At 42.7% G+C, this 25,808-nt stretch overlaps 1 protein-coding gene across 7 annotated transcripts in view; it reads right to left on the bottom strand.

Moving 5' to 3' along the window:
• The window catches only part of PCDH11X (protocadherin 11 X-linked), a 1,521,665-nt gene that overhangs the window by 710,188 nt on the left and 785,669 nt on the right, over positions 1–25,808 (bottom strand). For all 7 annotated transcript variants that reach the window (XR_010183186.1, XM_063938376.1, XM_063938377.1 and 4 more), the window contains one exon: positions 12,897–12,968. Coding sequence is in view for 6 of the 7 variants with exons in the window: in XM_063938376.1 (XP_063794446.1) it covers positions 12,897–12,968 (72 nt within the window). In the remaining variant the exon portion in view is untranslated. The remainder of the gene's footprint in view (positions 1–12,896; positions 12,969–25,808) is intronic.

The following is a 25,808-nucleotide window of genomic DNA, read 5'->3' on the forward strand; positions in this document are numbered from 1 at the left end:
ATCCCGGTGGTCAGGATACAGACAGCAGAGTCCCGACACCCGGATAAATCCCAACTGGCACCCCGATTCCCCACTTGGGTGGTGGTCAACACCACCACCCGAGGGTCGCCACCGGGCCCGATGCTTGGCGAGCGCAGTGAGCCTGCGAGGGGATACGCTGCGCTCACCATTGGCATTCCAGTCGTCAGGGTTCTGGCGTCGGTCTGCTGACCGCTGGAATCCAGACAGCCGGGATATCATACTGATCCCAATGGCAAAACCCATCCGCATACAGGCCATAACTAAAAGTGTGCAAGCAGTGCCGACGACCAGATTGCGGAGCCCCGGAGCCAGCACCTATGCTGCCCAATGGAACATGTATTTATCTTGCAGAGTGCCTAGAACAGCAATCTGCAGCCAAACTCAGAATTCTATAGATCCACCTCCGGTCATTCTTCCATTCCGCTGAAAGCAAACGTTTATCCATGTGCTTTACAGATGAAACACGGACCTGCTGATCCTTCTGCTAATTCTGGCCCTGCCACCAGCTAGTCCCGCACACACAGAACCTTTTACTTCTCCTAAGAATAACTTTTAATGATGTGTGTGGGAGGCCCTCTCGCTGCATGCCCCAGGTGGGTGGCCGCACAGGGTGTGGCGCCCTCTTCTTGATGGCAGCAGAGCTCTGTGCCACCGCTGCTGATTCTCCTCCGTTATCTGCAGGCTCCTGTGGCTTCCTGGGAGTTCTGATCTGGCACAGGGAAAGACAGGGATATAAAGCAGGGAATACAGATTTGCCTGTAAACTCTACCAGGCTTCTCCTGTGACCTCAGGGACAATTAGGGGCTACTGACCCCCAACAACATCTATTTTTCTATAGCAATGTACTTATTGAAGACTATGGCCCAGATTTATCAAGCCTAGGAGAGTGATAAATTGCACGGTGATAAAATACCAACCAATCAGCTCCTAACTGCCATGTTACAGACTGTGGCCCAGATGTATCAAGCTTTGGTGAATGATAAATTGCAAAGTGATAAAGTACCAGCCAATCTCCAAAGCTTGATAAATCTTGGCCATAGTCTGTAAAATGACAGTTAGGAGCTGATTGGTTAGTACGTTCTCACCACGCAGTTTATCACTCTCTAAGCCTTGATAAATCTGGGCTTGAGGTGGGTACACACTAGGCAATGTGCTCCGTGAGCGGCACTGCCTTGTGTTTCCCCTTCCGGGCTGGGCCGCCCAATAGCGGGCATACACACTGTGCGATATCACTAATGATATTGCACAGTGACGTCACACCACGGCCGGCCGGAGCAGGCAGCTTTGGACGATGAGTCCAAATTGAGCTGCATGCACAGCCGAGACAGAAAGTCGCTAACGTCCCGCGGGGGCCACGCATCGCTCATCAGTGGCATACACACGGGGCGATACATTAAACTGTGTCACTCAGGAGGGTGAAAATAAGCGATACATTTCACTATATCGCTAAGTGTGTACCCACCTTATGTTTTGCTTACAACTTAAGTGGGTCCTGAGACTGTGACAGAAACATCGTAACTGCGCTGCCGGGACCTGAAATCGCAGAAGCAAGTAGAGGAAACCCAATGTTACGAAAGTGAAAAAAAACGCCTGTAAAACAGGCCAAGCAAGGGCTCTTCCTGATTGCGGACCTAGATTGTCCCAACCAAGTCTGGTTGGTGGAAGCATGAATATACCCCGATTACACCTGATCCTACGTATGACACGTCTGACAGCGATCCAATTTATTTTGGTTTCATCTAGAAGCAGAAAACGTGGTGATACGATGGTCAGAGCCAGTCTAAGGAGTCATGCAGCCAACATACGGCAATAGTCCCCTATCACAGGTGTGGATCATTAGGACGACAATGTTTAGGTCGACAGTCACTAGGTCGACAGGGTCAGAAGGTCGACATGTTCTAGGTCGGCAGGTCAAAAGGTCGACATGAGTTTATGGTTTTTTTGGTGTCGTTTTCTTTGTAGAGTGACCGGGAACCACAATTAGTGCACCGTGTCCACTCGCCATGCTTCGGGCAAGGTGCCTCGCTCCACTACCGCTTCGCTCGGGACAGATTACCATTCCAATCGGAATCCACGTGGATCATTAAGTATGAAAAAGTAAAAAAGAAGAATTTAAAAAAAAAACAACAACTCATGTTGACCTTTTGACCTAGAACATGTCGACATTCTGACCCTGTCGACCTAGTGACTGTCGACCTATAGTGGTCGACCTAAACACTGTCGATCTTCAGACCGGATCCCCTCTTTCACAACCCCATTTAAAAAAACAAACATGGGTTAGGATAATTTGGCCCCTAAAACCCCACAAGGACCCAAGGCAGAAGCCTAGGTTGACTAATGAGCAATCAGGGGGTAAATTTACTAAGATGGGAGTTCTATTTAACATGGGATGTTGCCCATAGCAACCAATCAGATTCTAGGTATTATCTTCTAGAAGGTGCTAGATAAATGAGAAGTAGAATCTGATTGGTTGCTATGGGCAACATCCCATCTTAAATAGAACTCCCATCTTAGTAAATTTACCCCCTGGTCTTTGTCTAAACAGGCACAAGATACAGATGGAGCCACGTTTATCTTGGCTACTCTGCTGCGCCTAAGCACACCATGGTTTATTAGTATAAACCCTTTATCTATTGTTCTCAGATGGAATAAAATACAGACAGAACAATACATCACGGAATTAAGTCATTACAGCAGGGGATTAAGTCAGAATGCCCTGGCTCAGTTTAATCCTATTAAAAGGCCAAGATGAAGAGGGCTCCATCTGTAAATTTAACATTTTTGGAACACCGTTCCAGTTGCTGTACAGTAGCAGTCCTCCAGCATAGTGGATGGGGAAGCAGTAAGCCATACGTACAGTATATAGAAGGACACCCTTTAATTATCATTCCTTAGTCCCTATTCTAATATCATAGAACCATGACTAAATAATCATGACTCAGAATATTTGGAGTTTTATCGACACGAAGGGCTGACACGTAAGCCGGAGACACAGCCGGGCGCCGGGTTAGCGAATAGCTGCCGCGTGTTTGATACAAATAGAGAATTAGTCATAACGACTACAGCAGCGGATCAATAAAGACTTTACAGCATATAATAGTGGATAGATTATCTAGGCAGTTACCCTCTAATAGTACACAATTTATTGGCCACTGGAACACAGCAGTTTAATATAAGTATCAATCTCTCTGGCGGGGCCAGTTTCCGTCTTTCTGCGTAATACAGTCGCTGTGCGTATCACATTAGGATGAACATAATTAGGATAAAAGCAGTAATAGCAGAAATAATACTGTACAAACTGACGTGTGAATTTTTTTATTTTTAACTACATTATTACACTAAATACATTGTCATTTAGACGTGTGGTGTTATTTTATCTTTCAAAAGTAATAAATTTATACAGAATATTACAATTAGCACAGTATATACTGGCACAGTGTACGGAATATATACAAAATACCGGTGATCGGGATGCTGGGGGTCACATGACTGACAACGGCATCCCGACACGGAATATCCCATCAGCGGATGGGGTAAGTATTTTTCCCTCCCCTTTCCCCTACCTTAATCCTAACCCTCGGGGGTTGGCAGCTATGGCTACCCCTTCTAGGGTGGCAGCTACGGCCCTTCTGCCCCCGCTACTGCGTGTTGTGGCAGCAGCTCTAGTAAAATCGCATTATATACTATTACTATTATGTCAGGATTGGAGTCGATGGCCACTGCAGGGATTTTCCAGGCAACTGGAACCCCCCCTTGCATTTAACTATGCACCCTTATTGATATCTCATGAATACTCATCAGACGTTGCTCTCCATTGTGACATCTACATGAAGCAATATACAGACAATTAGGCATAAAATGATTTAACAGGCACCAAGAAGAAATATATACCATAAACTGATATCTCGCGTGCTTTCACTGTGTACAAGAAACATTAAATGGTTTGTGTATTTAAGCAAATAAGCCCCAACTCCTAAGGCAGGGACACTGGTTCGCACTGCAGCTCAAAGATCTAGAGTCCCTACTTTTTCAAAAGAGTTTCCTAAAGCTCTAGTGATGAAATACAGACTGCCAGCTGCAGACAAATGAGAAAACATGGAACGCCAACCCATTCAGGCTTCAGGTAACACTAAGGGTCCCACCCTGGTACAGAATTTGGCGACTAAGGGGCATATTTATCACAATTCACATCTCAGATGCAGGTTGGTTGTGATCGTATGTAGGGTCACAGCAGGAGCACATCGATTAGATGACTGGCTGCTCTCAATGGATCAACGATCAGCGGTCCCCGAGTGTGGGTAAGTATCACGTTTTTTTCTAGCTGTCCCCCGGCAGTGCAGGGGGACAGCTAGACGGCAGTGCAGGGGTAGGGGAATCAGTGGGAAGCCTGGATAATGCTATGTAAAGATAGCGTTATTATCACAGTGCTCCCTCTGGTATCTTTTTAAACATTTTTTTTTTTTTAGGAAATTTGGGCAGATCACATTTCCCATTACAAGAAAAGCGATCTGGTTACTAAAAAAAAAAGCTAATTTAAGGGCTCGGAGGAGAAGTTTGCAAATTCTCCACCAATTGGCCATTAGTGCATTAAGGAGATACTAAAATAATGTGAAAAAGGTTGGGGGGGGGGGGGGGGGGGTTGGTAACCTTTCACGTTTTTGTAAAAATATTTTTTTCTATAAAAATTGCCCATTAAAGCAGACAATGCCCTTGGTAATATTTAATGTGTCCCCCCAAAATAAAATCAAGTTCTTTATAACAAAAATTCTTCTAAAATGCTAAAAATGAATCATAAAAAGTTCCACTTTGACAAACAAAATCTCTGCTGTCAAATGTTCTGCAAATATATTTTACACGGAACAGTCTGTGGCGAGCGCACAAAAGCACAGCGCCCTGATTGCATGCTGATTAAACACTTTACAGGGGAAAAAAAAAAGTTTTAATTCTTTCAGCTCACATCTTGTGATTTTTATTTATTTTATTTCTGCAAAAGCCAAAATGACCTGCAAAGTAATCTAACATACTGCATGTAATAATACCTCCGGGTGCAAACAGGGAGTGCTAATAATCCGTTATTTCACCTGGATTTCAAATGCTGAAAGTGCTTTGACATTTCGGTGAAATTCTGTACCAGCTACATAAAAATGATCTGAGAATAAAATCTGAATTTTATTTTTTATTCTATTTTTTTTTTAAATGTATAAAAAAAAAAAAATGCTAAACGTTTGGGCCGCTTAGTTCTGCATTAATACGCCTTAGTGTGCAAAACAAATTAAAATATTTAATTTACCTCGGAAAGAAATAATTACCAGTAAAATCTCAGCGCATTTAAAAACTGTGGTATGGAAGGATATGAGATTAGTGTGCAATTCCCTTTGTCAAATGTATTTACTGTTAAAATATTGGATGAGTAATCTTGTTAGCCAACGTTTGGAGATTAAAATTTTGTGATCCTTAAAAAGTCAGTGCAGGAAATGATTATGTTCCTCTGTTTTGCAGTCTGTGCTAAATGTTTGCTTTAGAATAACGCCTATGTGGTTTATTGGATAATAAGGATCGTATCGAGTACTCTAAATCCTTTATTTTGTGTTTATTTGGAGAGGGTTCTTATTAGGCCTACATTGAATGAATGTTACTTAACTCAGTCAATGATCAATTATTGGTTTCCAGTAGGTAATAGATAATAAGGCAATTACCGGACACAAAAAAGGCCCAATACTATTTCAGTATGCAGCGATGAGTGGATTATGGGTCAACGGAACTCTTGTGAAGTATTCCCACTATTAGCCCCTATTGATAACACCAACCCCCCTATACAAAGACCCAAAAGTTTTGCCTGGTGCACCTGCCACCACTATCATGTTGGAGCTTCTCGCATGCACACATGAAAAAGGGGCATGGTCTCATGGAAGGGGTGTGGTCTAATGGAAGGGTGTGGCTTCGTGATGCTGTGCTCCCCTTCTCCAACTGTGTTGTGCTGCCCATCCAACCCAGCCTCATCCCCCTCTTGTGTCTCTCCAGCCCACACGTCTCTCCAGCCACCACACTACCTTCTGTGCTGTCTGTTGGCCGCCCGCTGTGGTCTTCTAACTACCTGCCTCCTCTGCTCTTCCTGTCTCAGCGGTGCTGTGTGATGTCACGTGACATCACACAGCTGCGCTGCAGCCAGCGCAATAAAAGTACACCTGCTGCAATAAAGCTGCAACCTGAAATTGCTAATTAGAAGAAAGATGTCCAGCCTGCCCAGATACCTCCAAGGCTTTACGGATGACACTAGCATATGCCTATACTGCCTATGCATAGGGCCGGCTCTGCCCCAACCCAGCCCATATACAGTTTCAGCCGCCCTGTGTATGCAGCTCAGTCACATCACCACTTGCAGCTGAATGAGTATGTCATTGGTCAGCAACTCTAGGTTTTCAGGTAAGGTAGGTCTTCCAAGGGTATGTTGTGTAGATGCCTTTGTATTCAGTGTACACAGAGATCCTCAATGTGCAAGAAAATCCACTTACAGTTCAATGGCAAATGCATGGTAATCTATTCAGTGTTCATTGGGGACCTACAGCAAATAGTTAAACATTGGAACCAAGACCACTCCATCTGCTAAAGCTTTGAATGTACCCTAAGCGGAACTGAAAATGACAGACGAGATATTTTATTGTAATATTTTTTCATCCGACTCATCTCAGTGTTACAGCAAGCAATAAATTATTCTCTCCAAATCACAATACATTTATACTTGGATGATGTTGAAAGTGTCTTAGATTATACTTCGTGCTGGTGAAAGATGACAAAACATGAGACCATTACATTCAAGTCCCTGGAAGAAGCTCTCGGACTCATCATACAGAAGCACTAAGGAATTAGGTGGCTTCGTACCCTTGCTTTTCGGTATCCGGTCTCTAGGTCGACAAGACTTAGATCAACAGTGTCTAGGTCGACAGCAACTAGGTATCTAGGTCAACAGAGTCTCTAGGTCGACAGGTCAAAATGTCGACATGAGTTTAAAAAAATATATCTTCTTTTGAACTTTTTCACACTTTACGATCACCGTGGACTACGACTGGGAACGGTAACCTGTGCCAAGCGCAGCAGTAGCGGAGTAAGGCACCTGGCTCAAAGGTCGCTATGCGAGGGGACACGGTGCACTAATTGGGGTTCCCGGTCACTGTATGGCAAAAATGGCACAATTTTTTTTAAACAACTCGTGTCGACCTTTTGACCTGTGGACCTAGACCATGTTGACCTAGAAACCCTGTCGACCTAGAATCCCTGTCGACCAATAGTGGTCGACCTAGACACTGTTGACCTAAGTGTGGTCAACCTTCAATGCCACACCCTTGTTTTTCAGTCCTGTTCCTCTAATCGGCTCCCTAAAACCCCACTCCGGGGCTCCAGCCAGTGACTTGCGCCTGTATTACCGTGAGAAAGTCTATTCTGCAATGTAAGTACTGACAGACGCTCCAGTATGCAGCAAGCTCTGAGTCTAAGGCTTCAGGCATTTATTATTACATCATGTTTCGTCTCTGATAATCTTCACAATGTTCTTTCAAGAAGGTGTGAGGAGATGTCACTGCGACAAGACACCTGACTACTCTCTTCTGTGTCTGCAGTCAGGGTGTCGGAGGAGAAATCACGGTTATCTGCAAGAGGGAAAGTAAATCCTCTACACCTTGTGTGCGACGTAACATTATGGCGAGTGACAGCGGTTCTGTGTTGCCTCGTGACTGCAGCCACCGTGAGAGTGTGTAGGGAAGAGAAAAGTGAAAAGCGACATGGACCCTATCACCCCCAGACCAGGATCATAAAGCCCAACTTTCACCTAACTAGACTCAGGACATTGTGGGGCTGCGTCAGAGTTGTATACAAGTCCATTTTGCAGTCATTGTGAGTGCACTTATCTACAGAACGTATTTCAGTCACATCTCCACTTGCAGCCGAATGGCTGTAACTGGGTAGCAAGAATCTGATTGGATTGTATAGGCCACAACACCTCTTAATTTTTAGAAGATTTAGTAAATTTACTCCTAAATCTTCACACGCAGTTGTATAGTCTTCAGCGTCTACGTTCCAGATGACTGATGGTGCGACGACAATGAGTGTCTCTGTACATTAGCATACTTTAGCAGAACTGCCGCATATGGGATCGCAGTGGCGCACACAGTAAGTGGGTACATGAGGCATGGCAACATTTCATCAAGGCATGTCACGACACTCCGCCGGTGGGGTGCTAATGCTCCCAGAGTGTTGGGACACTGGCAGCCCCTTTCCACTCCTCTGTGTCAGCCTCTGGTACATGTGGCAGTAAAATCACCAGTCAGGCACACCTCCCAATTGTCCCTGAATCAGGACAAAGAGGGCCCATCGCTTCCCTGATGAAGCGGCTCAACGATGAAACGCATCTGTAGTTACTGCCGTATGGAGTAATCTTCAGAACTGCGCTCAGTGGAGCTCACACCTGCAAACCCGTGGGCGTCACATCTATCTTCCTGACTATTATGTGCACCAGACAGATATATACATGTATATCCATCCCCTGGAACTCACTTGCTCTTTACGTCTGACTTTCTACAACTTTCAGTAACTTTAAACTTGTACTCAAAACACTTTATCATCAAAGCCTACCAGCCCTCCCCCCAATTCTCCTTTCCTCCCCTCCTACAACCTGCTGTTCTACCCAGATCGTCCTTGCCTTAGTATGTAAGATCCCATGGATGGGATGTCCACGTTTGTCCCCATGCATAACCCATGCCACCAGTGCACCTGGTCTCCATGTCCCAATCCACCATTATACTCACCGTTATGTTTTGGTAGAGGTTTACTCAGTGCTGAACTATCTTCCCATGCCTGTGATCGAACTTCATTCCAAGGTACAGTTACCCAACCCTCGCCCGCATCCTACCTAGAGTGTAGGTTCACTGTTCTGTGTCATTCTTATAGGTCACCTTACATCTACCTTGGTTAAGTTCTGTCAAGTGACTTTGGGGGACATGTACTAAGCATTGATAAAAGTGGAGAAGTGAACCAGTGGAGAAGTTGCCCATGGCAACCAATCAGCTGCTCTATGTGCTTTTATAGTATGCAAATTATAAATGTTACGTCAATGCTGATTGGTTGCCAGGGGCAATTTCTCCACTGGCTCCCTTCTCCACTTTTATCACTGCTTAGTAGATCTCCCCCCACAATTACTATATGTATTTTCACTTTGGGGCTGTGGTCGCTCTGACACCTTAAGACTAAAGAAGATAAATATCATCCATTCAGTATATATCAGGCTGCAAATTACAGTTAACGGGCTGAGTATTCCTTAGGTCTGTCTCAGGAACCTGATGCTAATCCAGACTCTTGAGACGGCCTCCTGCTCTCTCTTTATTTGATGATGTAAGTAATTATTCTGCCGCAAAATCACTGTGGGCTGAGAGTTCTGCTCTGGAATGGAGAGGGAATATTGCAGTGATAATGAAATGTAGAACAATGCAGTAACCCTTCGCTGGCCATCTGACCTGGAATCACTCGGAGCTACAATGAATGGGTTTTGTTTTTCTAGGGCACAGACATAGAAAACATGTTCTTAGTAACAGTAGTTCATATACACCCTGTACTGTTCTGTGTCCCGGGTACGACAATGCTTCCCACAGGAGCAGCGTCGCCCTCTCCTTAAATACTATGTGCTGCTGTTAGAATGCCAAGAGTTTAATTGGTTACATTTCCTGCTATATCCGTCACATGCAGACTGAATGCAAAACATGTGACCAGAGTCAAAATCACCCGAAAAAGGAGCTCACCAGCCTTTTATACCATTTCCCTCACTTAGTCCAAGGAGCTTGCAGTCCGTCTGTCGCCACTGGGGAATAGGCACGCAGAAGGTTTTTCCTAAGCATCATCTAATCTACTGTATTCTAATATTCAAATTCATACCTAAAATGAGCACACCTTTATCATGATGTAATAGTAATAAATAATAATGAAAGGATATTATGCTGAAATTATTTTTTAATATACAGTAAGCTGCTAAGCAACATGTTTTGGAAATTTTGACGCAACACAAATAAATCACACAAATACAGTATGTAATAAACAATTATTGGAGCACTTCTTAAGAAATGCAGATAGTTTCTTCACAATAAGCCCCCAAATGACGCTTCCACTTGGTGCAGCTCCACCTATGGGCCTGTCCATTAACCCCGATTAGAGTACGTTCTCCAGGCTGCATTCCAGCAGACACACTGTATCACCAAAGCTACACTTTAATTACATGACCTAAATATAGCGATCTGTGATCTCTATGGAAGAAGTCAGTGACACAGTAGGGCTTTCTGTGAGCGCACTTTTAGGGGGATTTAGGAAGGGGTGTATGTTAGTGAAAACAGAGCTCAGAAGGACGTGCCAAAGCCTCTCTGCTCTATATGGGCAGTGGGACTGTGGTTGTTATTATAGTCACACAACACTGTAGATAATGGGGGGGGTCATTCCGAGTTGATCGCTAGCTGCCGTTGTTCGCAGCGCAGCGATCAGGCTAAAAATCGGTATTTCTGTGCATGCGTATGCACCGCAATGCGCACGTGTGACGTACAGTTACAAAGTCTTTTGTGGTTTTGCACAGGTTCTAGCGAAGCTTTCAGTCGCACGGCAGAACGCAGGAAGATTGACATGAAGTGGGCGTTTCTGGGTGGCAACCGACCGTTTTTAGGGAGTGTTTAGAAAAACGCAGGCGTGTCGGGGAAAACGCAGGCGTGGCTGGGCGGGTGTGTGACGTCAAAAGCCGTCCCTCCGTCGTTAGAATCAACGCACACGAAGAATAACTACAGGGCTGGTCTTGTTTTGCACAAAATGTTTTTGTAGGCGCTCTGCTGCACAAGCGTTCGCACTTCTGCAAAGTGAAAATACACTCCCCAGTGGGCGGCGACTATGTGTTTGCACGGCTGCTAAAAGTAGCTAGCGAGCGATCAACTCGGAATGACCCCCAATGTGTAAAGTTACAGTATCAATAATTATTAGCAGTCTGAAGGAAGAAGCCACCCAATGGCTGCCAACAACAGCATGCAGGTGAATGCGGCCATGACTGATATATCACGTGGGTGCACAATATATATCATTCAAGTGTGTACGACCAACTAATATATTGCTATATGGGTTGTGCCGTCAGCCAAGACACGCATCATTTTTGATGGGTTACCCGGCCTTGCAGTATCTGACTGTTCTGTAACCTTCACCAGCAACGTGAGACATTACAACCTTCTGACATCATACTGTCATCATCTACAGTATATATAGATAGGAAAATCTAGTAAATTGGTTAAGTTTCAGGATTAATAATGGTGCAAGTAGCAAAGATCATTTTTCCTGCATCAAGAAATAAATTTATTATGAGAAACTAATCAGGGTACCCTATTAGCTCTGATGCTTGGGATATTCTAGTAAATCTCTCAAACCGGCATGTTAACAATACTACATAAATAGTTACAGTATATGAAGAATGCATCTGTATGTATGTGTGGTATGATTCCACAGCACAAGTAGAACCAGTAGGACTGCTAGGAACACACTTTATCTAGATAACCACTGGCTGTTGTTTAGAAAACCCAAACGAACAAACAGAATCCCTTCTTATATTTCATTTCTATTTGCTGAACACACAACAGAATCCACGAGACACTGTAACAACTTGTACCCAAGAGGTATATAATTCGCTTTGTCTTGCACAGTAATTTCAGCATCATGATAATAAAACACGTTCTCCCAAGATAAAGCGTCTGTAGACCAAAGCATGGCTAATGAAAGATGCTCAATAACCAAACATAACTCAAACGACAGCTCGCAGCTAATTCCGCTTTGTATTGCCAGAATGGGCTAATCAGTTATGCTGCTTCTTGATTACATTTCTTTTTTGTCCATCGATAGAGAAAATTATATCTTGTTCAATCCAACAAACATTCCTGGAGAAAATGAACTTTTCATGCATTGCATCAGAGGAACAGGGAAAAGGCTGCAACAGGGAACACACTGGTACATACTGGTTGCCTGCAAGGGATGGTAAGAGCAGATGCTCTACAAAAGAGACAACAGATCCTCAAGTAGAACGTCACCTCCATCCAATTTCCTTTATGTTATTTTTATATGCATCAATATATATATTTACCATCCATAGGATGTTCTTCTTTTTTTGCAGGTATACTGTACAATGTAATGCACTTGCCTGGACTTCACAATGACTTCTCATGATGCGTGGGTTGGGTGGGCATGCTTGGAGACTGGTGGGCTACAGACAAGATGCTGGTCAAACCCAATTTAAATGATGTAGGATCTCAATGGGCCTTCACTGAGGCCATATAGATCTAGAACTTTGATTACTGTATTGATGGCATGGGTAGTTTGGTTTTAAGAGCGTGTAGCTCGCTGTAGGGCAGGCTGCGTGTGGGTCATCTAGCGCAGTAGGTTCGGCCTGCGCTTTTGCTAACCCCGACACCCCATATACTGCTGCTTCCTTGGATTTCAGTGGAAACGATATCTCTCAGCAAAGTAGGGGTCAGCACGCCGTCCGCCTCACTATCATACCCCCAATGGTTTATTATCATACTCTACTGTATATACAGAGTTCTGTGATGCATTGATGGTGATATAACACGGAGAGAATGAACGCATTGCTGACCTGCATGCTGGGAAATGGAATGTATTAACCCTGGATACTATGGGAAGACATGTAAATACCAGGCAGGCATGGCATCTGCTAGAGGTAGCTGAATCTCTGATATGGGAGAAGGAAGGTTGAACATACAGAGGACAATGTCCTGAATGACCTATAAATCAGCTTTGGTATGGTTGGTGAAGCTACTATATCCACAAAACCAGAATGTGAAATTAGATTTTTGTTTTACCGGTGGCTGAATCCATGTCTCCAGATGTGATTCTTTCAGCGGAGATTGAAGTTTTCCAGCGTCTTTTCCATGCTAAAAAGATAATAAACAGTAAACATTAGATGGCTAAAATGCGAATAAGATGCCATTTTAAATACCCGGCTACATAGAAACATAGAATTTGACGGCAGATAAGAACCACTTGGCCCATCTAGTCTTCCCCATTTTTATCCTTTAGGTAATCTCAAGTAGGCTAGGCCTACTGTTTATTATTTATTTGTTACCAGTTATTTATATAGCGCACACATATTACGCAGCGCTTTACAGAGAATATTTGCCAATTCACATCAGTCCCTGCCCCAGTGGAGTTTACAATCTATATTCCCTACCATATGTACACACAGACACATTCACACTAGGGTTAATTTGTGTTGGGATCCAATTGACCTACCAGTATATTTTTGGATTGTGGGAGAAAACCGGAGTACCCGGGGGAAAACCACGCATGTACAGGGTGAATATACAAACTCCACACAGATAGGGCCATGGTGGGAATCAAACCCATGACCTCAGTGCTGTGAGGCAGTAATGCTAACCATTACACCATCCATACTATACTATATGGTTAATCCTGAGGAAATGGCATGCAGAGCAGGTTTTCTAGATTTGTGGGAAATCTGCCACATTCTGCCCTGGACTACAAACTGTCACACATTGTGCTGGTGTTTATTCTAGACCAGTGATCTCCAACCTGTAGCTCGCGAGCTACCGGTAGCTTGCTGTAGTATTTTTGGTAGCTCACAGAGCTCTCTGCACGGGCTTGGGCAGTCACTGGCACTACTCCTCCCTTCATTTTTAATATGGTGCCAGCCGTCAGCCAATCAGAGCTCATGGACCAGCAGTGGCGGCACCTGATTGGCTGCAAGTTTTGATTGTCTCACTTACCGGCACCATATTTTAAATGCCCGCCACCTCCGGAGACTGTCACCCTCACCGCAGCCGCACTCCGGACTTCACAGGAGAGGCATGCGCTGCGCTTTCCTTCCCTTCTGTCCCAGATACAGGAGGAGCAGCACCGGCGGTAGTAGAAGAAGCCAGCGAGGGTTAGCACTGTGTGGGGCATTGTATCGAACACTGCGGGGGGGCATTTTATCTGGCACTGTGGGGGGCATTTTAGATGGAACTGCGGGGGAATTGTATCTGGCACTGTTGGGGCATTGTATCCGGCACTGCTGAGGGGCATTATTTGTGTATCTGGCATTACGCGAGGAGAAGCATTTTTAGTTGTGAGGCCACACCCACTTTTGTGAGGCCACACCCACTTTCTCAGGAACGCACATGCATTGGGGGAGGGGGTAACTCCTTCAGAGGTTTTAGTTTCCGAAAGTAGCTCTCACCCCAATTAAGGTTGGAGACCACTGTTCTAGACTGTATATTTAGAAAAATGGGAATTTATAACTATTGCGTGGAATGTTGCTTTGATGAATGCGGAACCAAAGTGAATCTCAAAGTCTCTATGGCCAAAACTTTGCAACTCTATAAAAGGGGGGGAGATGGGATGTTCCTGCTATGTAAAGGTACATATTGGGTTAATTAGTATTTATATTATTATCCTCCTTTTCATGAACTTTTCTGTGCAAGGAAAGATATTCGCCTGTGCTACACGGTATAACCATGCTCACGCAGACTCCCAGGCCGTTGAACGGAGCGAGGGCTCATTAGGAAACTTTGCCAGTGCTAACATTTACAGACGGGAGATGCGAGTAATGAATTGCAGTTCCCTCCCACAGCAAATGTGTTGTAGACCCCCCTAGAGTATTGGGGCTTTGCAATGAATGATTATTCCACCAGCAGAATCAGATAGTTAATACTGCGTCCTACACTTAGAGGGTAACACACTATTACCAACTGATAAAACAATCTCTGGAGTATTATATTGCTACAAGAAATGCACACTTCATTAACGGTAGTTCCATCAATTGATTAAATGTGTGTTCATCATTTTATGTTTCACAGGCTGTCTCCAGTCACTAGAAAGCATTAAAGTGCCAGCTCAGGAAGATCAAATTATGTGGTCTGTCTGAGTGGAGGCTTTCTGAGGATGTGGCTGTCAGCTTATAGGAGAGAGAAATAAAGTACAAAAACAAACCGAGAAAGTGTCATTTCCAAGGGTGTAAAACTCTGCCGAATTCTGCTTTTATATCACACTGTAATACTACATAATAGTACATAATGTAATGTACAGGTTGAGTATCCCTTATCCAAAATGCTTGGGACCAGAGGTATTTTGGATATGGGATTTTTCCGTATTTTGGAATAATTGCATACCATAATGAGATATCATGGTGATGGGACCTAAATCTAAGCACAGAATGCATTTATGTTTCATATACACCTTATACACACAGCCTGAAGGTCATTTTAGCCAATATTTTTTATAACTTTGTGCATTAAACAAAGTGTGTCTACATTCACACAATTTATTTATGTTTCACATACACCTTATACACACAGCCTGAAGGTCATTTAATACAATATTTTTAATAACTTTGTGTATTAAACAAAGTATGTGTACATTGAGCCATCAAAAAACAAAGGTTTCACTATCTCACTCTCATTCAAAAAGTCCGTATTTCGGAATATTCCGTATTTCGGAATATTTGGATATGGGATACTCAACCTGTATAATAATACAGTTCTGTCAGTTGTTTTATTGCTCAGTATATGTAGATGTATGTACTTACACCTGGAAAAATTATCAATGAGTGATCATGTGTTTCCTATTAGATGAGATAGATAGATAGAGAGATAGATAGAGAGATAGATAGATAGATAGAGAGATAGAGAGAGAGAGATACTGTAGGTAGACATGAGCTCGATAGATAGACATGAGTTAGTTACTTAGTTAGACAGATAGATAGATACATACATACATAGATATTAGATAGATTGATAAATAGATAGCTATGAGATGGATAGACATGAGCTCGATAAACAGACATCATAGTGATAGATAGATAGATAGATAGATAGATAGATAGATAGATAGATAGATAGATAGATAGATAGATACTGTAGGTAGACATGAGCTCAATAGATAGACATGAGATAGATAGAAACATAAATAAATACATACATACATACATAGATGATAGATAGATATATACATACATAATAGATAGATAGATAGATAGATAGATAGATAGATAGATATGAGTTAGATAGATACAAAACATTACATACATACATAGATTATAGATAGATAGATAGATAGATAGATAGATAGATAGACAGACAGATATGAGTTAGTTAGATACATACATACATACATATTAGATAGATAGATAGATAGATAGATAGATAGATAGATAGATAGATAGATAGATAGATAGATAGAGATATGAGTTACATAGATACATACATAGATAATAGATAGATAGATATTAGTTAGATACATACATACATATTAGATAGATAGATAGATAGATAGATAGATAGATAGATAGAGATATGAGTTACATAAATACATACATAGATAATAGATAGATAGATATTAGTTAGATACATACATACATATTAGATAGATAGATAGATAGATAGATAGATAGATAGATAGATAGATAGATAGATATGAGTTAGTTAGTTAGTTAGTTAGATAGATACATACATACATACATACATGCATACATAGATGATAGATAGACAGATAGATAGATAGATAGAAGATAGATATGAGTTAGATAGATATGAGTTAGATAGATATGAGTTAGATAGATAGATTTGAGATAGATAGACAGATATGAGATGGATACATAGATACTGTAGGTAGACATGAGCTCAATAGATAGACATGAGATAGATAGAAACATAAATACACACATACATACATACATAGATAATAGATAGATAGACATCAGAGTGATAGATAAATATGAATTAGATAGACATGAGATAGACAGATAGATAGATAGATAGATAGATAGATAGATAGACTGACAGATATAAGATAGATTAGATAGATAGATAGATAGATAGATAGATAGATAGATAGATAGATAGATAGATAGATAGACACAGACAGACAGACAGACAGACAGATGGATAGATAGTTCAATGTTACTCCTAGGTCACCATAATACAGACCACAGCACTATGTATCTATAGGTATTACATCAAGGTTACATTTACATAATGTATGGAGAGGGAAGACATCTAAGAGTGGTTTAATGTTTTCATATATCTCACAGAGAGCCCATAATACGTTACATGTGTCACTTTAATAATAAATTCTTATGTGCTTAAAGCTCCTCAGTGCTGCTTACTCAGCGCTTTCCCGTAAGTCGCGGGGCAGGGATATCAGCGGCATAATTACCGCGCTGCGATGCTGGGGATCCCAGGGAAGCCTTAGATGATTTCTCTCTACACACTTTACTACAAAATGATTATTCAAATATTCTATAAGATCTGCCGCATATTCCTGTTCTATGACTTTGTTACATGCAGAAGGTGTAATAATAAGTAATAGCAGGATAATGAACGTTACATCATGTCGTTATCACAGGATAAGACAGACTATATTTACTAACACTACTGTAGCAGTAAAATGTATCAACAGTCTTCCAGTAAAGCAGGCAGATATTCTATTTGTTTCCGAGCGTGGAAAGAAGCAGCGTTATTTCCGACTCTGAATCAGGCACAGAGGGACTGACAGTCTTGCTCTTCAGGAATGCACTGTGAGCAGTCATATACATTTGCTGCAGGCAGCGATACAACAGTAATTGAAGCATCTTGCAGACTCCATTATTGTTATTCCTGAATCAGATTCCATCAGGGCTCTGTTCTAAGGGATTAAGGGCTACAGTGTCTGCACTGTGCGCAAATCTAATAATTTCAATTATGGGATTTAGAGTTGCTCTAAATATCCAAATGGATATAACTTTGATCACCATCACTTACCCCAAGTCACTCACGGACAGACATTCATTTGCCACATTTGCTCAAACAGTTCATAATTTGCAAACAGACATATGGTACCAAACCAGAGGTTTCTAGGGGGCTGCAATGTGGCCCCATGTGTCAAGCTCTGGAAAGCGTGGCATACATCACAGTTATACTGCGCACACGCCAAGATAACTTTGCACAGTCGCTCCCAGTAAGATTTATTCGCAAAGTGATTGACAGTCAGAGACCGTTTGGGAGCAGTCATGGGAAGTGGTTGCAAAAACAAAGGCAAGCCTACATCTGCAATCTCGTGCGCAGAAAACATGGCGCCAGTGTCTCCATTGAATGGCCGCAAATGATCACATCAATGATACATCTTCCGCTTAGAGATTTGACTATTTGCTGTTAGTTAAAGGTGGATTTTATTATGAAACATGGAGTAAACTGAAGTATGGAGTTTCCTCCTATAAAATCTGTTGCGGCAAAAGTGGAAAGCAAGAAACAGAATTGTAATCCTTAGTGATAGCATGTTACACGAGAGCCCACAAGCAAAACATTTCTCCAGCTGATCGAGATTTATTCTACGTGCATATACGCCAAATACTTCTTATGCGATCAAAGCAAAACACAGTTTATATTATATGAGGCACCAGCTTCCACGGATTGTTATTTTATTGCATTCCCCGTGAAGGAATTGATAGGGAAACTGTGATTATTATTTGTTTTAATTATATAACGATAACTTAAGTTAAAGATGTTTTATATGTGGGTAATTTTTTGTGTTCTTATACCTAATTTAGCTCTTTAATTTTTCATGGTAACGGTATTATGACAACAAAATCCATTTAAGAAATAAATGCATCATCGTAACTGCTCTCCACAGCGGCGTTTCCATCCCATCCAGGAGTCATTAGTTTTTCATGGTAATAAATATAATGGTTATTGCAGAGCTGATCACAGCTAACAAACAAACTTCCATTTCCTCTGATTACAGACCTGTATTTACAATGCAAGAGGACACGGCATAGGCTGTGACAAGTGGCGTAGCAAACAGGACAATGTGACGTGACTGAGTAGCTGACATGACTGCACCTTACAGGGTTCTGTGCGACGGTTAACACATGCATTAAAAAAAATGTTTGCGACTTGCTCCTGGCAGCTGTTTCACCATCACCACATTTGACTGCCTAGTCATCAATAATCATGACGGCCCCACACAAATGAAGGATCTAACTGTTTTGCAATGGCAGACCCAAATCTACCAAAGCATTTCATGATTGTGTTATTTCCAGGACAGCTGCTCTGAGAAGCAATTGTCCAGCGAACTGCAACAATATCATTTCTGTAGCAGCGAACTGTAACAGTAACACTTCTAATTAGATATATAGGCCCCGATTTATCAAGCTTTGGAGAGTGATAAATTGCACGGTGATAAAGTACCAACCAATCAGCTCCTAACTGCCATGTCACAGTCTGTGTTTGAAAAAATGACAGTTAGGTGCTGATTGGCTCTTAATATATCACTGTGCATTTTATCACTCTCCAAACCTTGATAAATCTGTTCAATATAGTCATATTACAGGTGAACCACAGTTTATGAAAAAAATATTATTAAAACACCATCCCACCAAGTAAAGGACAACATACTGTGTCTCCCCTGGTACCACTAACATTTAGGAAGTTCTCAACCACAGAATTCCACTCCCCCTTTAATCTCCCTTACGGCGATAATGGCAGATGACCTACAGTAAGTGAACAAATCATGGGTCACAGTCTTGTCTACAGTGTGGATATGCATGTTAATTGATAATAAAATAGATAAGAGGGACGGCGACCACTCAATCGGTCAGCCATTGACCATAATTGCTTCTTATGTGTCTGGAAGTAGCTGATCATAATAAATAATGGTGGGCTGGTCACCAGTAGAAGACTGTACCTCAGAGATAAGTGCGGATGAGGAGCTGGTGACCCGTAGAAGGACTGTACCTCAGACATTAGTGGAGATGAGGGAATGGTAACCAGTATTGGACTGCACCTCAGAGATGACTGAAGATTAAGGGCTGGTCACCAGCAGAAGGCTGTACCTTAGAGATCATCTAGAATAAGGGTCTGGTGACCAGTAGAGGATGTACCTCAGGGATTATCTCAGATGAAGGTCTGGTGACCAGTAGAGGACGTACCTCAGAGGTTATCTCAGATGAGGGTCTGGTGAATAGTAGAGAATGTACCTCAGGGATTATCTCAGATGAGGGTCTGGTGACTAGTAGAGGATGTACCGCAGAGATTATCTCAGATGAGGGTCTGGTAGCCAGTAGAGGATGTACCGCAGAGATTATCTCAGATGAGGGTCTGGTGACTAGTAGAGGCTGTACCTTAGGGATTATCTCAGATGAGGGTCTGGTGACCTGTAGAGGATGTACCTCAGAGATTATTTCTGATGAGGGTCTGGTGACCAGTAGAGGACTGTAAAACAATGGTCAAGGGTCATAAATGGAAATTGGAGGAAAACTGAAAAGTACAGTAACATCTTTAGATAAAGGACGACAGATCAATGGATAAGTCTCTCATCAGTTATGCTGGGAATATATACATTAGGAGAATTTCATAATGATCAGGACAAAATTTCTTAAAATATATAAAACTAAACCCCAAAGCTTCTTTTTAAGCTGTCAAATTCTCGGTTTCTGTTTTTCACTTGTCAAATCCTACATTAATAATGGTAAAACGTCGCTATTACCTAAACTGTTATCCCAAGATGTGTTGCGCTAAGTGAAAATAAGTGATAAGCCTAGAAATGCTGAAGTGATTTTAATGTTCATCACTCATCGTTTCTGAATTGGTGTCAGTGTTCTAACAAATGGTTTTCCTTTTCCCATAATTCTTCCTTTTGTTATAGATCTAGTAATTATTTGTCGTACAGTAGCCTGCACGGAGCTGGCCGGCTGGAGAACCGCAATAAAAGGCCTTAATGCTAAGAAAGTTAATGGGGGGTAGAGGTTACCGGGTCAGGGACAGTAAAGGTGCGCCGATGGGCGTTATTGATTCTGCAAACAGAAATAAATAGTTCTGGGGAAATAGGAGCCATTTTTTTCTGCTCTCTCTAGGAAATGACATTTTTATGTTATGTTTTGTATTTAGGGTACTAGGTTTACATGTAGTGACAGACGGCAGATAAGGGCATTTAGCTCATTCACACGTCTAATGTATAATGTCACTAGAACATGACTAATAGATTATACAGTATATGGTGATGTGCAGAAACCCAGCAAAAATGTGAACTCCACTGTACAATACATGGTTACATGCCCTATGATTTCATACACCAGGTATCAGACAAAGGTCATAAAAAATAATTGCATATGCAAATAGCGGATTCTGAGTCGACACAACGGCTTGTCTTTGCGCTCAGCACAATGAGTTTAAGCATTTTTGTACATGTCCGTTTTAATTTGAGTTGGAGGGAACTTGGTCTTTCTGTTAAAATTGGGCGTTTCTTGGGGGCACCAATGCAAGCGCACAGAACCACCATGACTTGGTTCTTTAAGGATCGGAGTAACTTTGACAAGGACCGCATTGAGACGGCTAGACGACTGGGTAAGAGCATCTCCAAAATGGCAAAGCTTGTCATGTGTTCCCGGTATGCAGTGGTCCAACGAAGGACAACCAGTGAACCGGCAACAGGGTTATTGGCGCCCAGTGCCTACATGGGGCATGTGAGCATCAGAACTGGGCCATGGAGCAATGGAAGTACTGTAGGTGGCCTGGTTTGATGAATCGTGTTTTCTCTTACGTCATGTGGACGGCTGGGTGCATCGTTAACCTATGGAAGATTTGACATCAAGAAACACTATGTCAAGAGCAAGCCGGCAGAGGTACTGTGAGGTTCTGGGCAGTATTCTGCTGGGAAACCTTGGATCCTGCCATGTAAATGTTACTTTGACACGTACCACCTACGTACAGCACCTAAACATTGCTGCAGACCAAGTACACCCCTTCATAGCAACAGTATTCCCCGACAGCAGAGGCCTCTCAGCAGGATAATGCTCCCGGCCACAATGCAAAAAAATTCAGCAGGAATGGTCTGAGGAATATGATAGAGAGATCAAGGTGTTAACTTGGCCTCCAAATTCCCAAGATCTTAATCTCATCAAGCATCTGTGGGATGTGCTGGAAAGTCCGAGCATGGAGGCCCCACCGGCACTTTGCAGGACTTAAAGGATCTGCTGCTGACTTCTTGGTGCTAGATACTACAAGACACCTTCAGAGGTCTTGTGTGGTCCATGCCTCGAAGGGTCAGAGCTGATTTGGTGGCATCATGGGGACCTAAACAATATTATGCAGTTGGTTTTAAAGTTATGGCTGATGGGTGTAACCATGTAACACAGATAGATAGATAGATAGATAGATAGATAGATAGATAGATAGATAGATAGATAGATAGATAGATAGATAGATAGATAGATAGATAGATAGACAGATATGGAATAGGGATAGATAGATAGATAGATAGATAGATAGATAGATAGATAGATAGATAGATAGATAGATAGATAGATAGATAGATAGATAGATAGAGCACACCCCACAATTATTTTCTAAACTAGTATTGTGATTTTTAAGATTTCTGTTACTTTAAGACTTATTGTTCATTATTATTCACGCCTGATGCAGTTTGTGCCCATACAGTCGGCTGCTAATGTGAATAAAACGTGTTGCTGAACCATTTTGCAAGAACGGTTTTGACAATAGCATTTTACCTTTGGGATATTTTTTGCAAATTGGCAAGATCTGCTTGTGATAAAGAGGGATAGCGGCACATAATTGTCTGTAACCACAGTTAGATTTAGGTGTCTCTGCAAGAGGTAATATCTTAGCATAGAACAATTGGATGGAGAATATTATAACAGTCCCCCGTCCCCCCAACACTTTATTACACCTTTCATGCTGCAGTGTCCTCATTTTACATTTGCTTCAGACCTGTAGTTTCCTGAATTCCTAAACTTTAAGGTGTAAAGCTCGGCTTCGTCTGTGGAGACTGACTGTCCGGGACAAGTTAAAATGTAATATAATAAGATTAAACTACAATGAAGGTTATATATTATATATTTTCACGTAGCTGAAGCCAGTGAAGCCCCCCCAAAAATGGGGGCATTTTCTCCAACGTAGCCCATCACCACTGTGACCCCAGACATCTGCAACATGTCAATCAAGTTAGGGGCACTGCTTAAAGCAGAAATCCCAAATATAACACTCTTATTCTTTAAGTATCAAGTTAGGTACCTTTTCATTGTTTTTCTTAGTTGCTCTTATACAAATCCTTATGTCCTTTTCAAAATCTCTCTGGGCGGAAACAAGTATGACTTACCTATACAGTCTAACAGACTCCCGCCATGTCATGATTCTACAGAGGGGTGGGAGAAGAAACGGGAGTATGTTACCGAAACAAGAGAAATGAGATGGGGCGTTCCAAAGACTCTCCGCTGATGTGCCATGCGACTGTGGTTGTCGTGTTTGTCCACAACACTAAGCAAAACCATAGATCAATATTAAGTGTATACAAATGCAGAGAAGTAATTTGATCTATTGCTGCTTCTGTCTCTTTGGGATAGTTACCACTGACTGTAAAAAGGTATATATTGTATAATAGTGTTTCTGCATCCCAGTATTCTACACACGTTTGTCCTTCATTGTCATGATCAGGCTTCTACAAAAAAAAAAAAAAGGGATGTTTTTGTAAAGTTTTACACGCGATTGCCAGATGGTTTTGTACATGGGATTGGAAACTTCAGCATAATCTTCATTTTAAGAGTTTTAGGACACTTATCCCCTCTTCTAATGCTTTGCTCTTTTGCTGGGGTGATTCTGGCAAATTATAGATCAGATTTTTAGAAAACTACTTCCATGAACGCAGGCTCCTTAAATCCCGGCTAAACTCAGGAAGAAGATTACATGTTATTATGATGTTGCTCAGCGGGATTTTTTTTTCAGCAAACATAAAGATGCAGAGAGGGATAAAACCATCACTCTATGTAAGGAGGTCATCATCGGAGAACAATACGTTTCACGCAGCGACACTAAAGCCTTCGCCATGCGTGCTTCTGACCCTCCTGTACTAACGCTTTTGAGCAGAAATCAACTTTAATCAATCTTCAAGGTGTGACGGGAAAATAAATAAATACAACAGATCATTAAAGGACTATGATACTAAAACAGCTTTTATTTACTTTCCGAACTCAGCTTTGATAGAATTAATATTTAATATCGTGGGGAAGAAAAGCAAAAGGGGTGGAACCCTCGGGTTATTCTGTTACAGGCAACTGTCTGCAAAGGGTTAATACAGACACGTCGGAGCTTGCAGCAAAATTCTGGCCAAACCAAGTTTTTTTTGCAAACACAATTTTCGAGTGCCCTTTATTTCCTCCCTATGTGCGTCACTTACTTCTGTTCTGCGCTGTATTTATGTAGTGGTGATAGCGTTGGATTTTCTGCTTGAGAGTTTTGAAATGTCCGCCTGACAACAAAGACAGCGATTATCTACAGTGATCAGAATTTGTTATGTTTTCACTTTCCAAGTACAACAGCTAGCACTGAAATGCAGGCTAATTCACAGGCCGCAGGGTGAATCCAACCCTCTGTATGGGGAATTATCATTAATCCGGTATAAATTAGGGTACAGAATAGTTCTGCCAGAGGAAGCCTGCTTTTATTACCTCTAGAAGACAACTGCATTTCCCTAAGTGTTGTTAAGAACCAACAAGTAGGCCAGGAATCACCAGGCACAAGGAGGCCAGGAATTACCAGGCACAAGGAGGCCAGGAATTACCAGGCACAAGGAGGCCAGGAATTACCAGGAACAAGGAGGCCAGGAATTACCAGGCACAAGGAGGCCAGGAATTACCAGGCACAAGGAGGCCAGGAATTACCAGGTACAAAGAGGCCAGGGTACCAGGCACAAGGAGGCCAGGGAACAAGGCACAAGGAGACCAGGAATTACCAGGCACAAGGAGGCCAGGAATTACCAGGTACAAGGAGGCCAGGGTACCAGGCACAAGGAGGCCAGGGAACAAGGCACAAGGAGGCCAGGAATTACCAGTCACAAGGAGGCCAGGAATTACCAGGCACAAGGAGGCCAGGAATTACCAGGTACAAGGAGGCCAGGGTACCAGGCACAAGGAGGCCAGGGAACACGGCACAAGGAGACCAGGAATTACCAGGCACAAGGAGGCCGGGAATTACCAGGCACAAGGAGGCCAGGAATTACCAGGTACAAGGAGGCCAGGGTACCAGGCACAAGGAGACCAGGAATCATCAGGCACAAGGAGGCCAGGGAATACCAGGCACAAGGAGGCCAGGGTACCAGGCACAAGGAGGCCAGGGTACCAGGCACAAGGAGGCCAGGGAACAAGGCACAAGGAGGCGAGGAATTACCAGGCACAAGGAGGCCAGGAATTACCAGGCACAAGGAGGCCAGGAATTACCAGGTACAAGGAGGCCAGGGTACCAGGCACAAGGAGGCCAGGGAACAAGGCACAAGGAGGCCAGGGAATACCAGGCACAAGGAAGCCAGGAATTACCAGGTACAAGGAGGCCAGGAAATACCAGGCACAAGGAAGCCAGGAATTACCAGGTACAAGGAGGCCAGGAAATACCAGGCACAAGGAGGCCAGGGTATACCAGGCACAAGGAGGCCAGGGTATACCAGGCACAAGGAGGCCAGAGTATACCAGGCACAAGGAGGCCAGGAAATACCAGGCACAAGGAGGTCAGGATTCATCAGGCACAAGGAGGCCAGGGTATACCAGGCACAAGGAGGCCAGGGTATACCAGGCACAAGGAGGCCAGGGTATACCAGGCACAAGGAGGCCAGGATATATCAGGCACAAGGAGGCCAGGGTATACCAGGCACAAGGAGGCCATGCATTATCATGCATCAGCACTCTGCCCCGTCCTCATCAATTGTAGCAATAACCTTATAGAAGGTCCAGAATGGAC

Source organism: Pseudophryne corroboree, chromosome 8, assembly GCF_028390025.1.
Source record: "Pseudophryne corroboree isolate aPseCor3 chromosome 8, aPseCor3.hap2, whole genome shotgun sequence".
NCBI classification, from domain to species: domain Eukaryota; kingdom Metazoa; phylum Chordata; class Amphibia; order Anura; family Myobatrachidae; genus Pseudophryne; species Pseudophryne corroboree.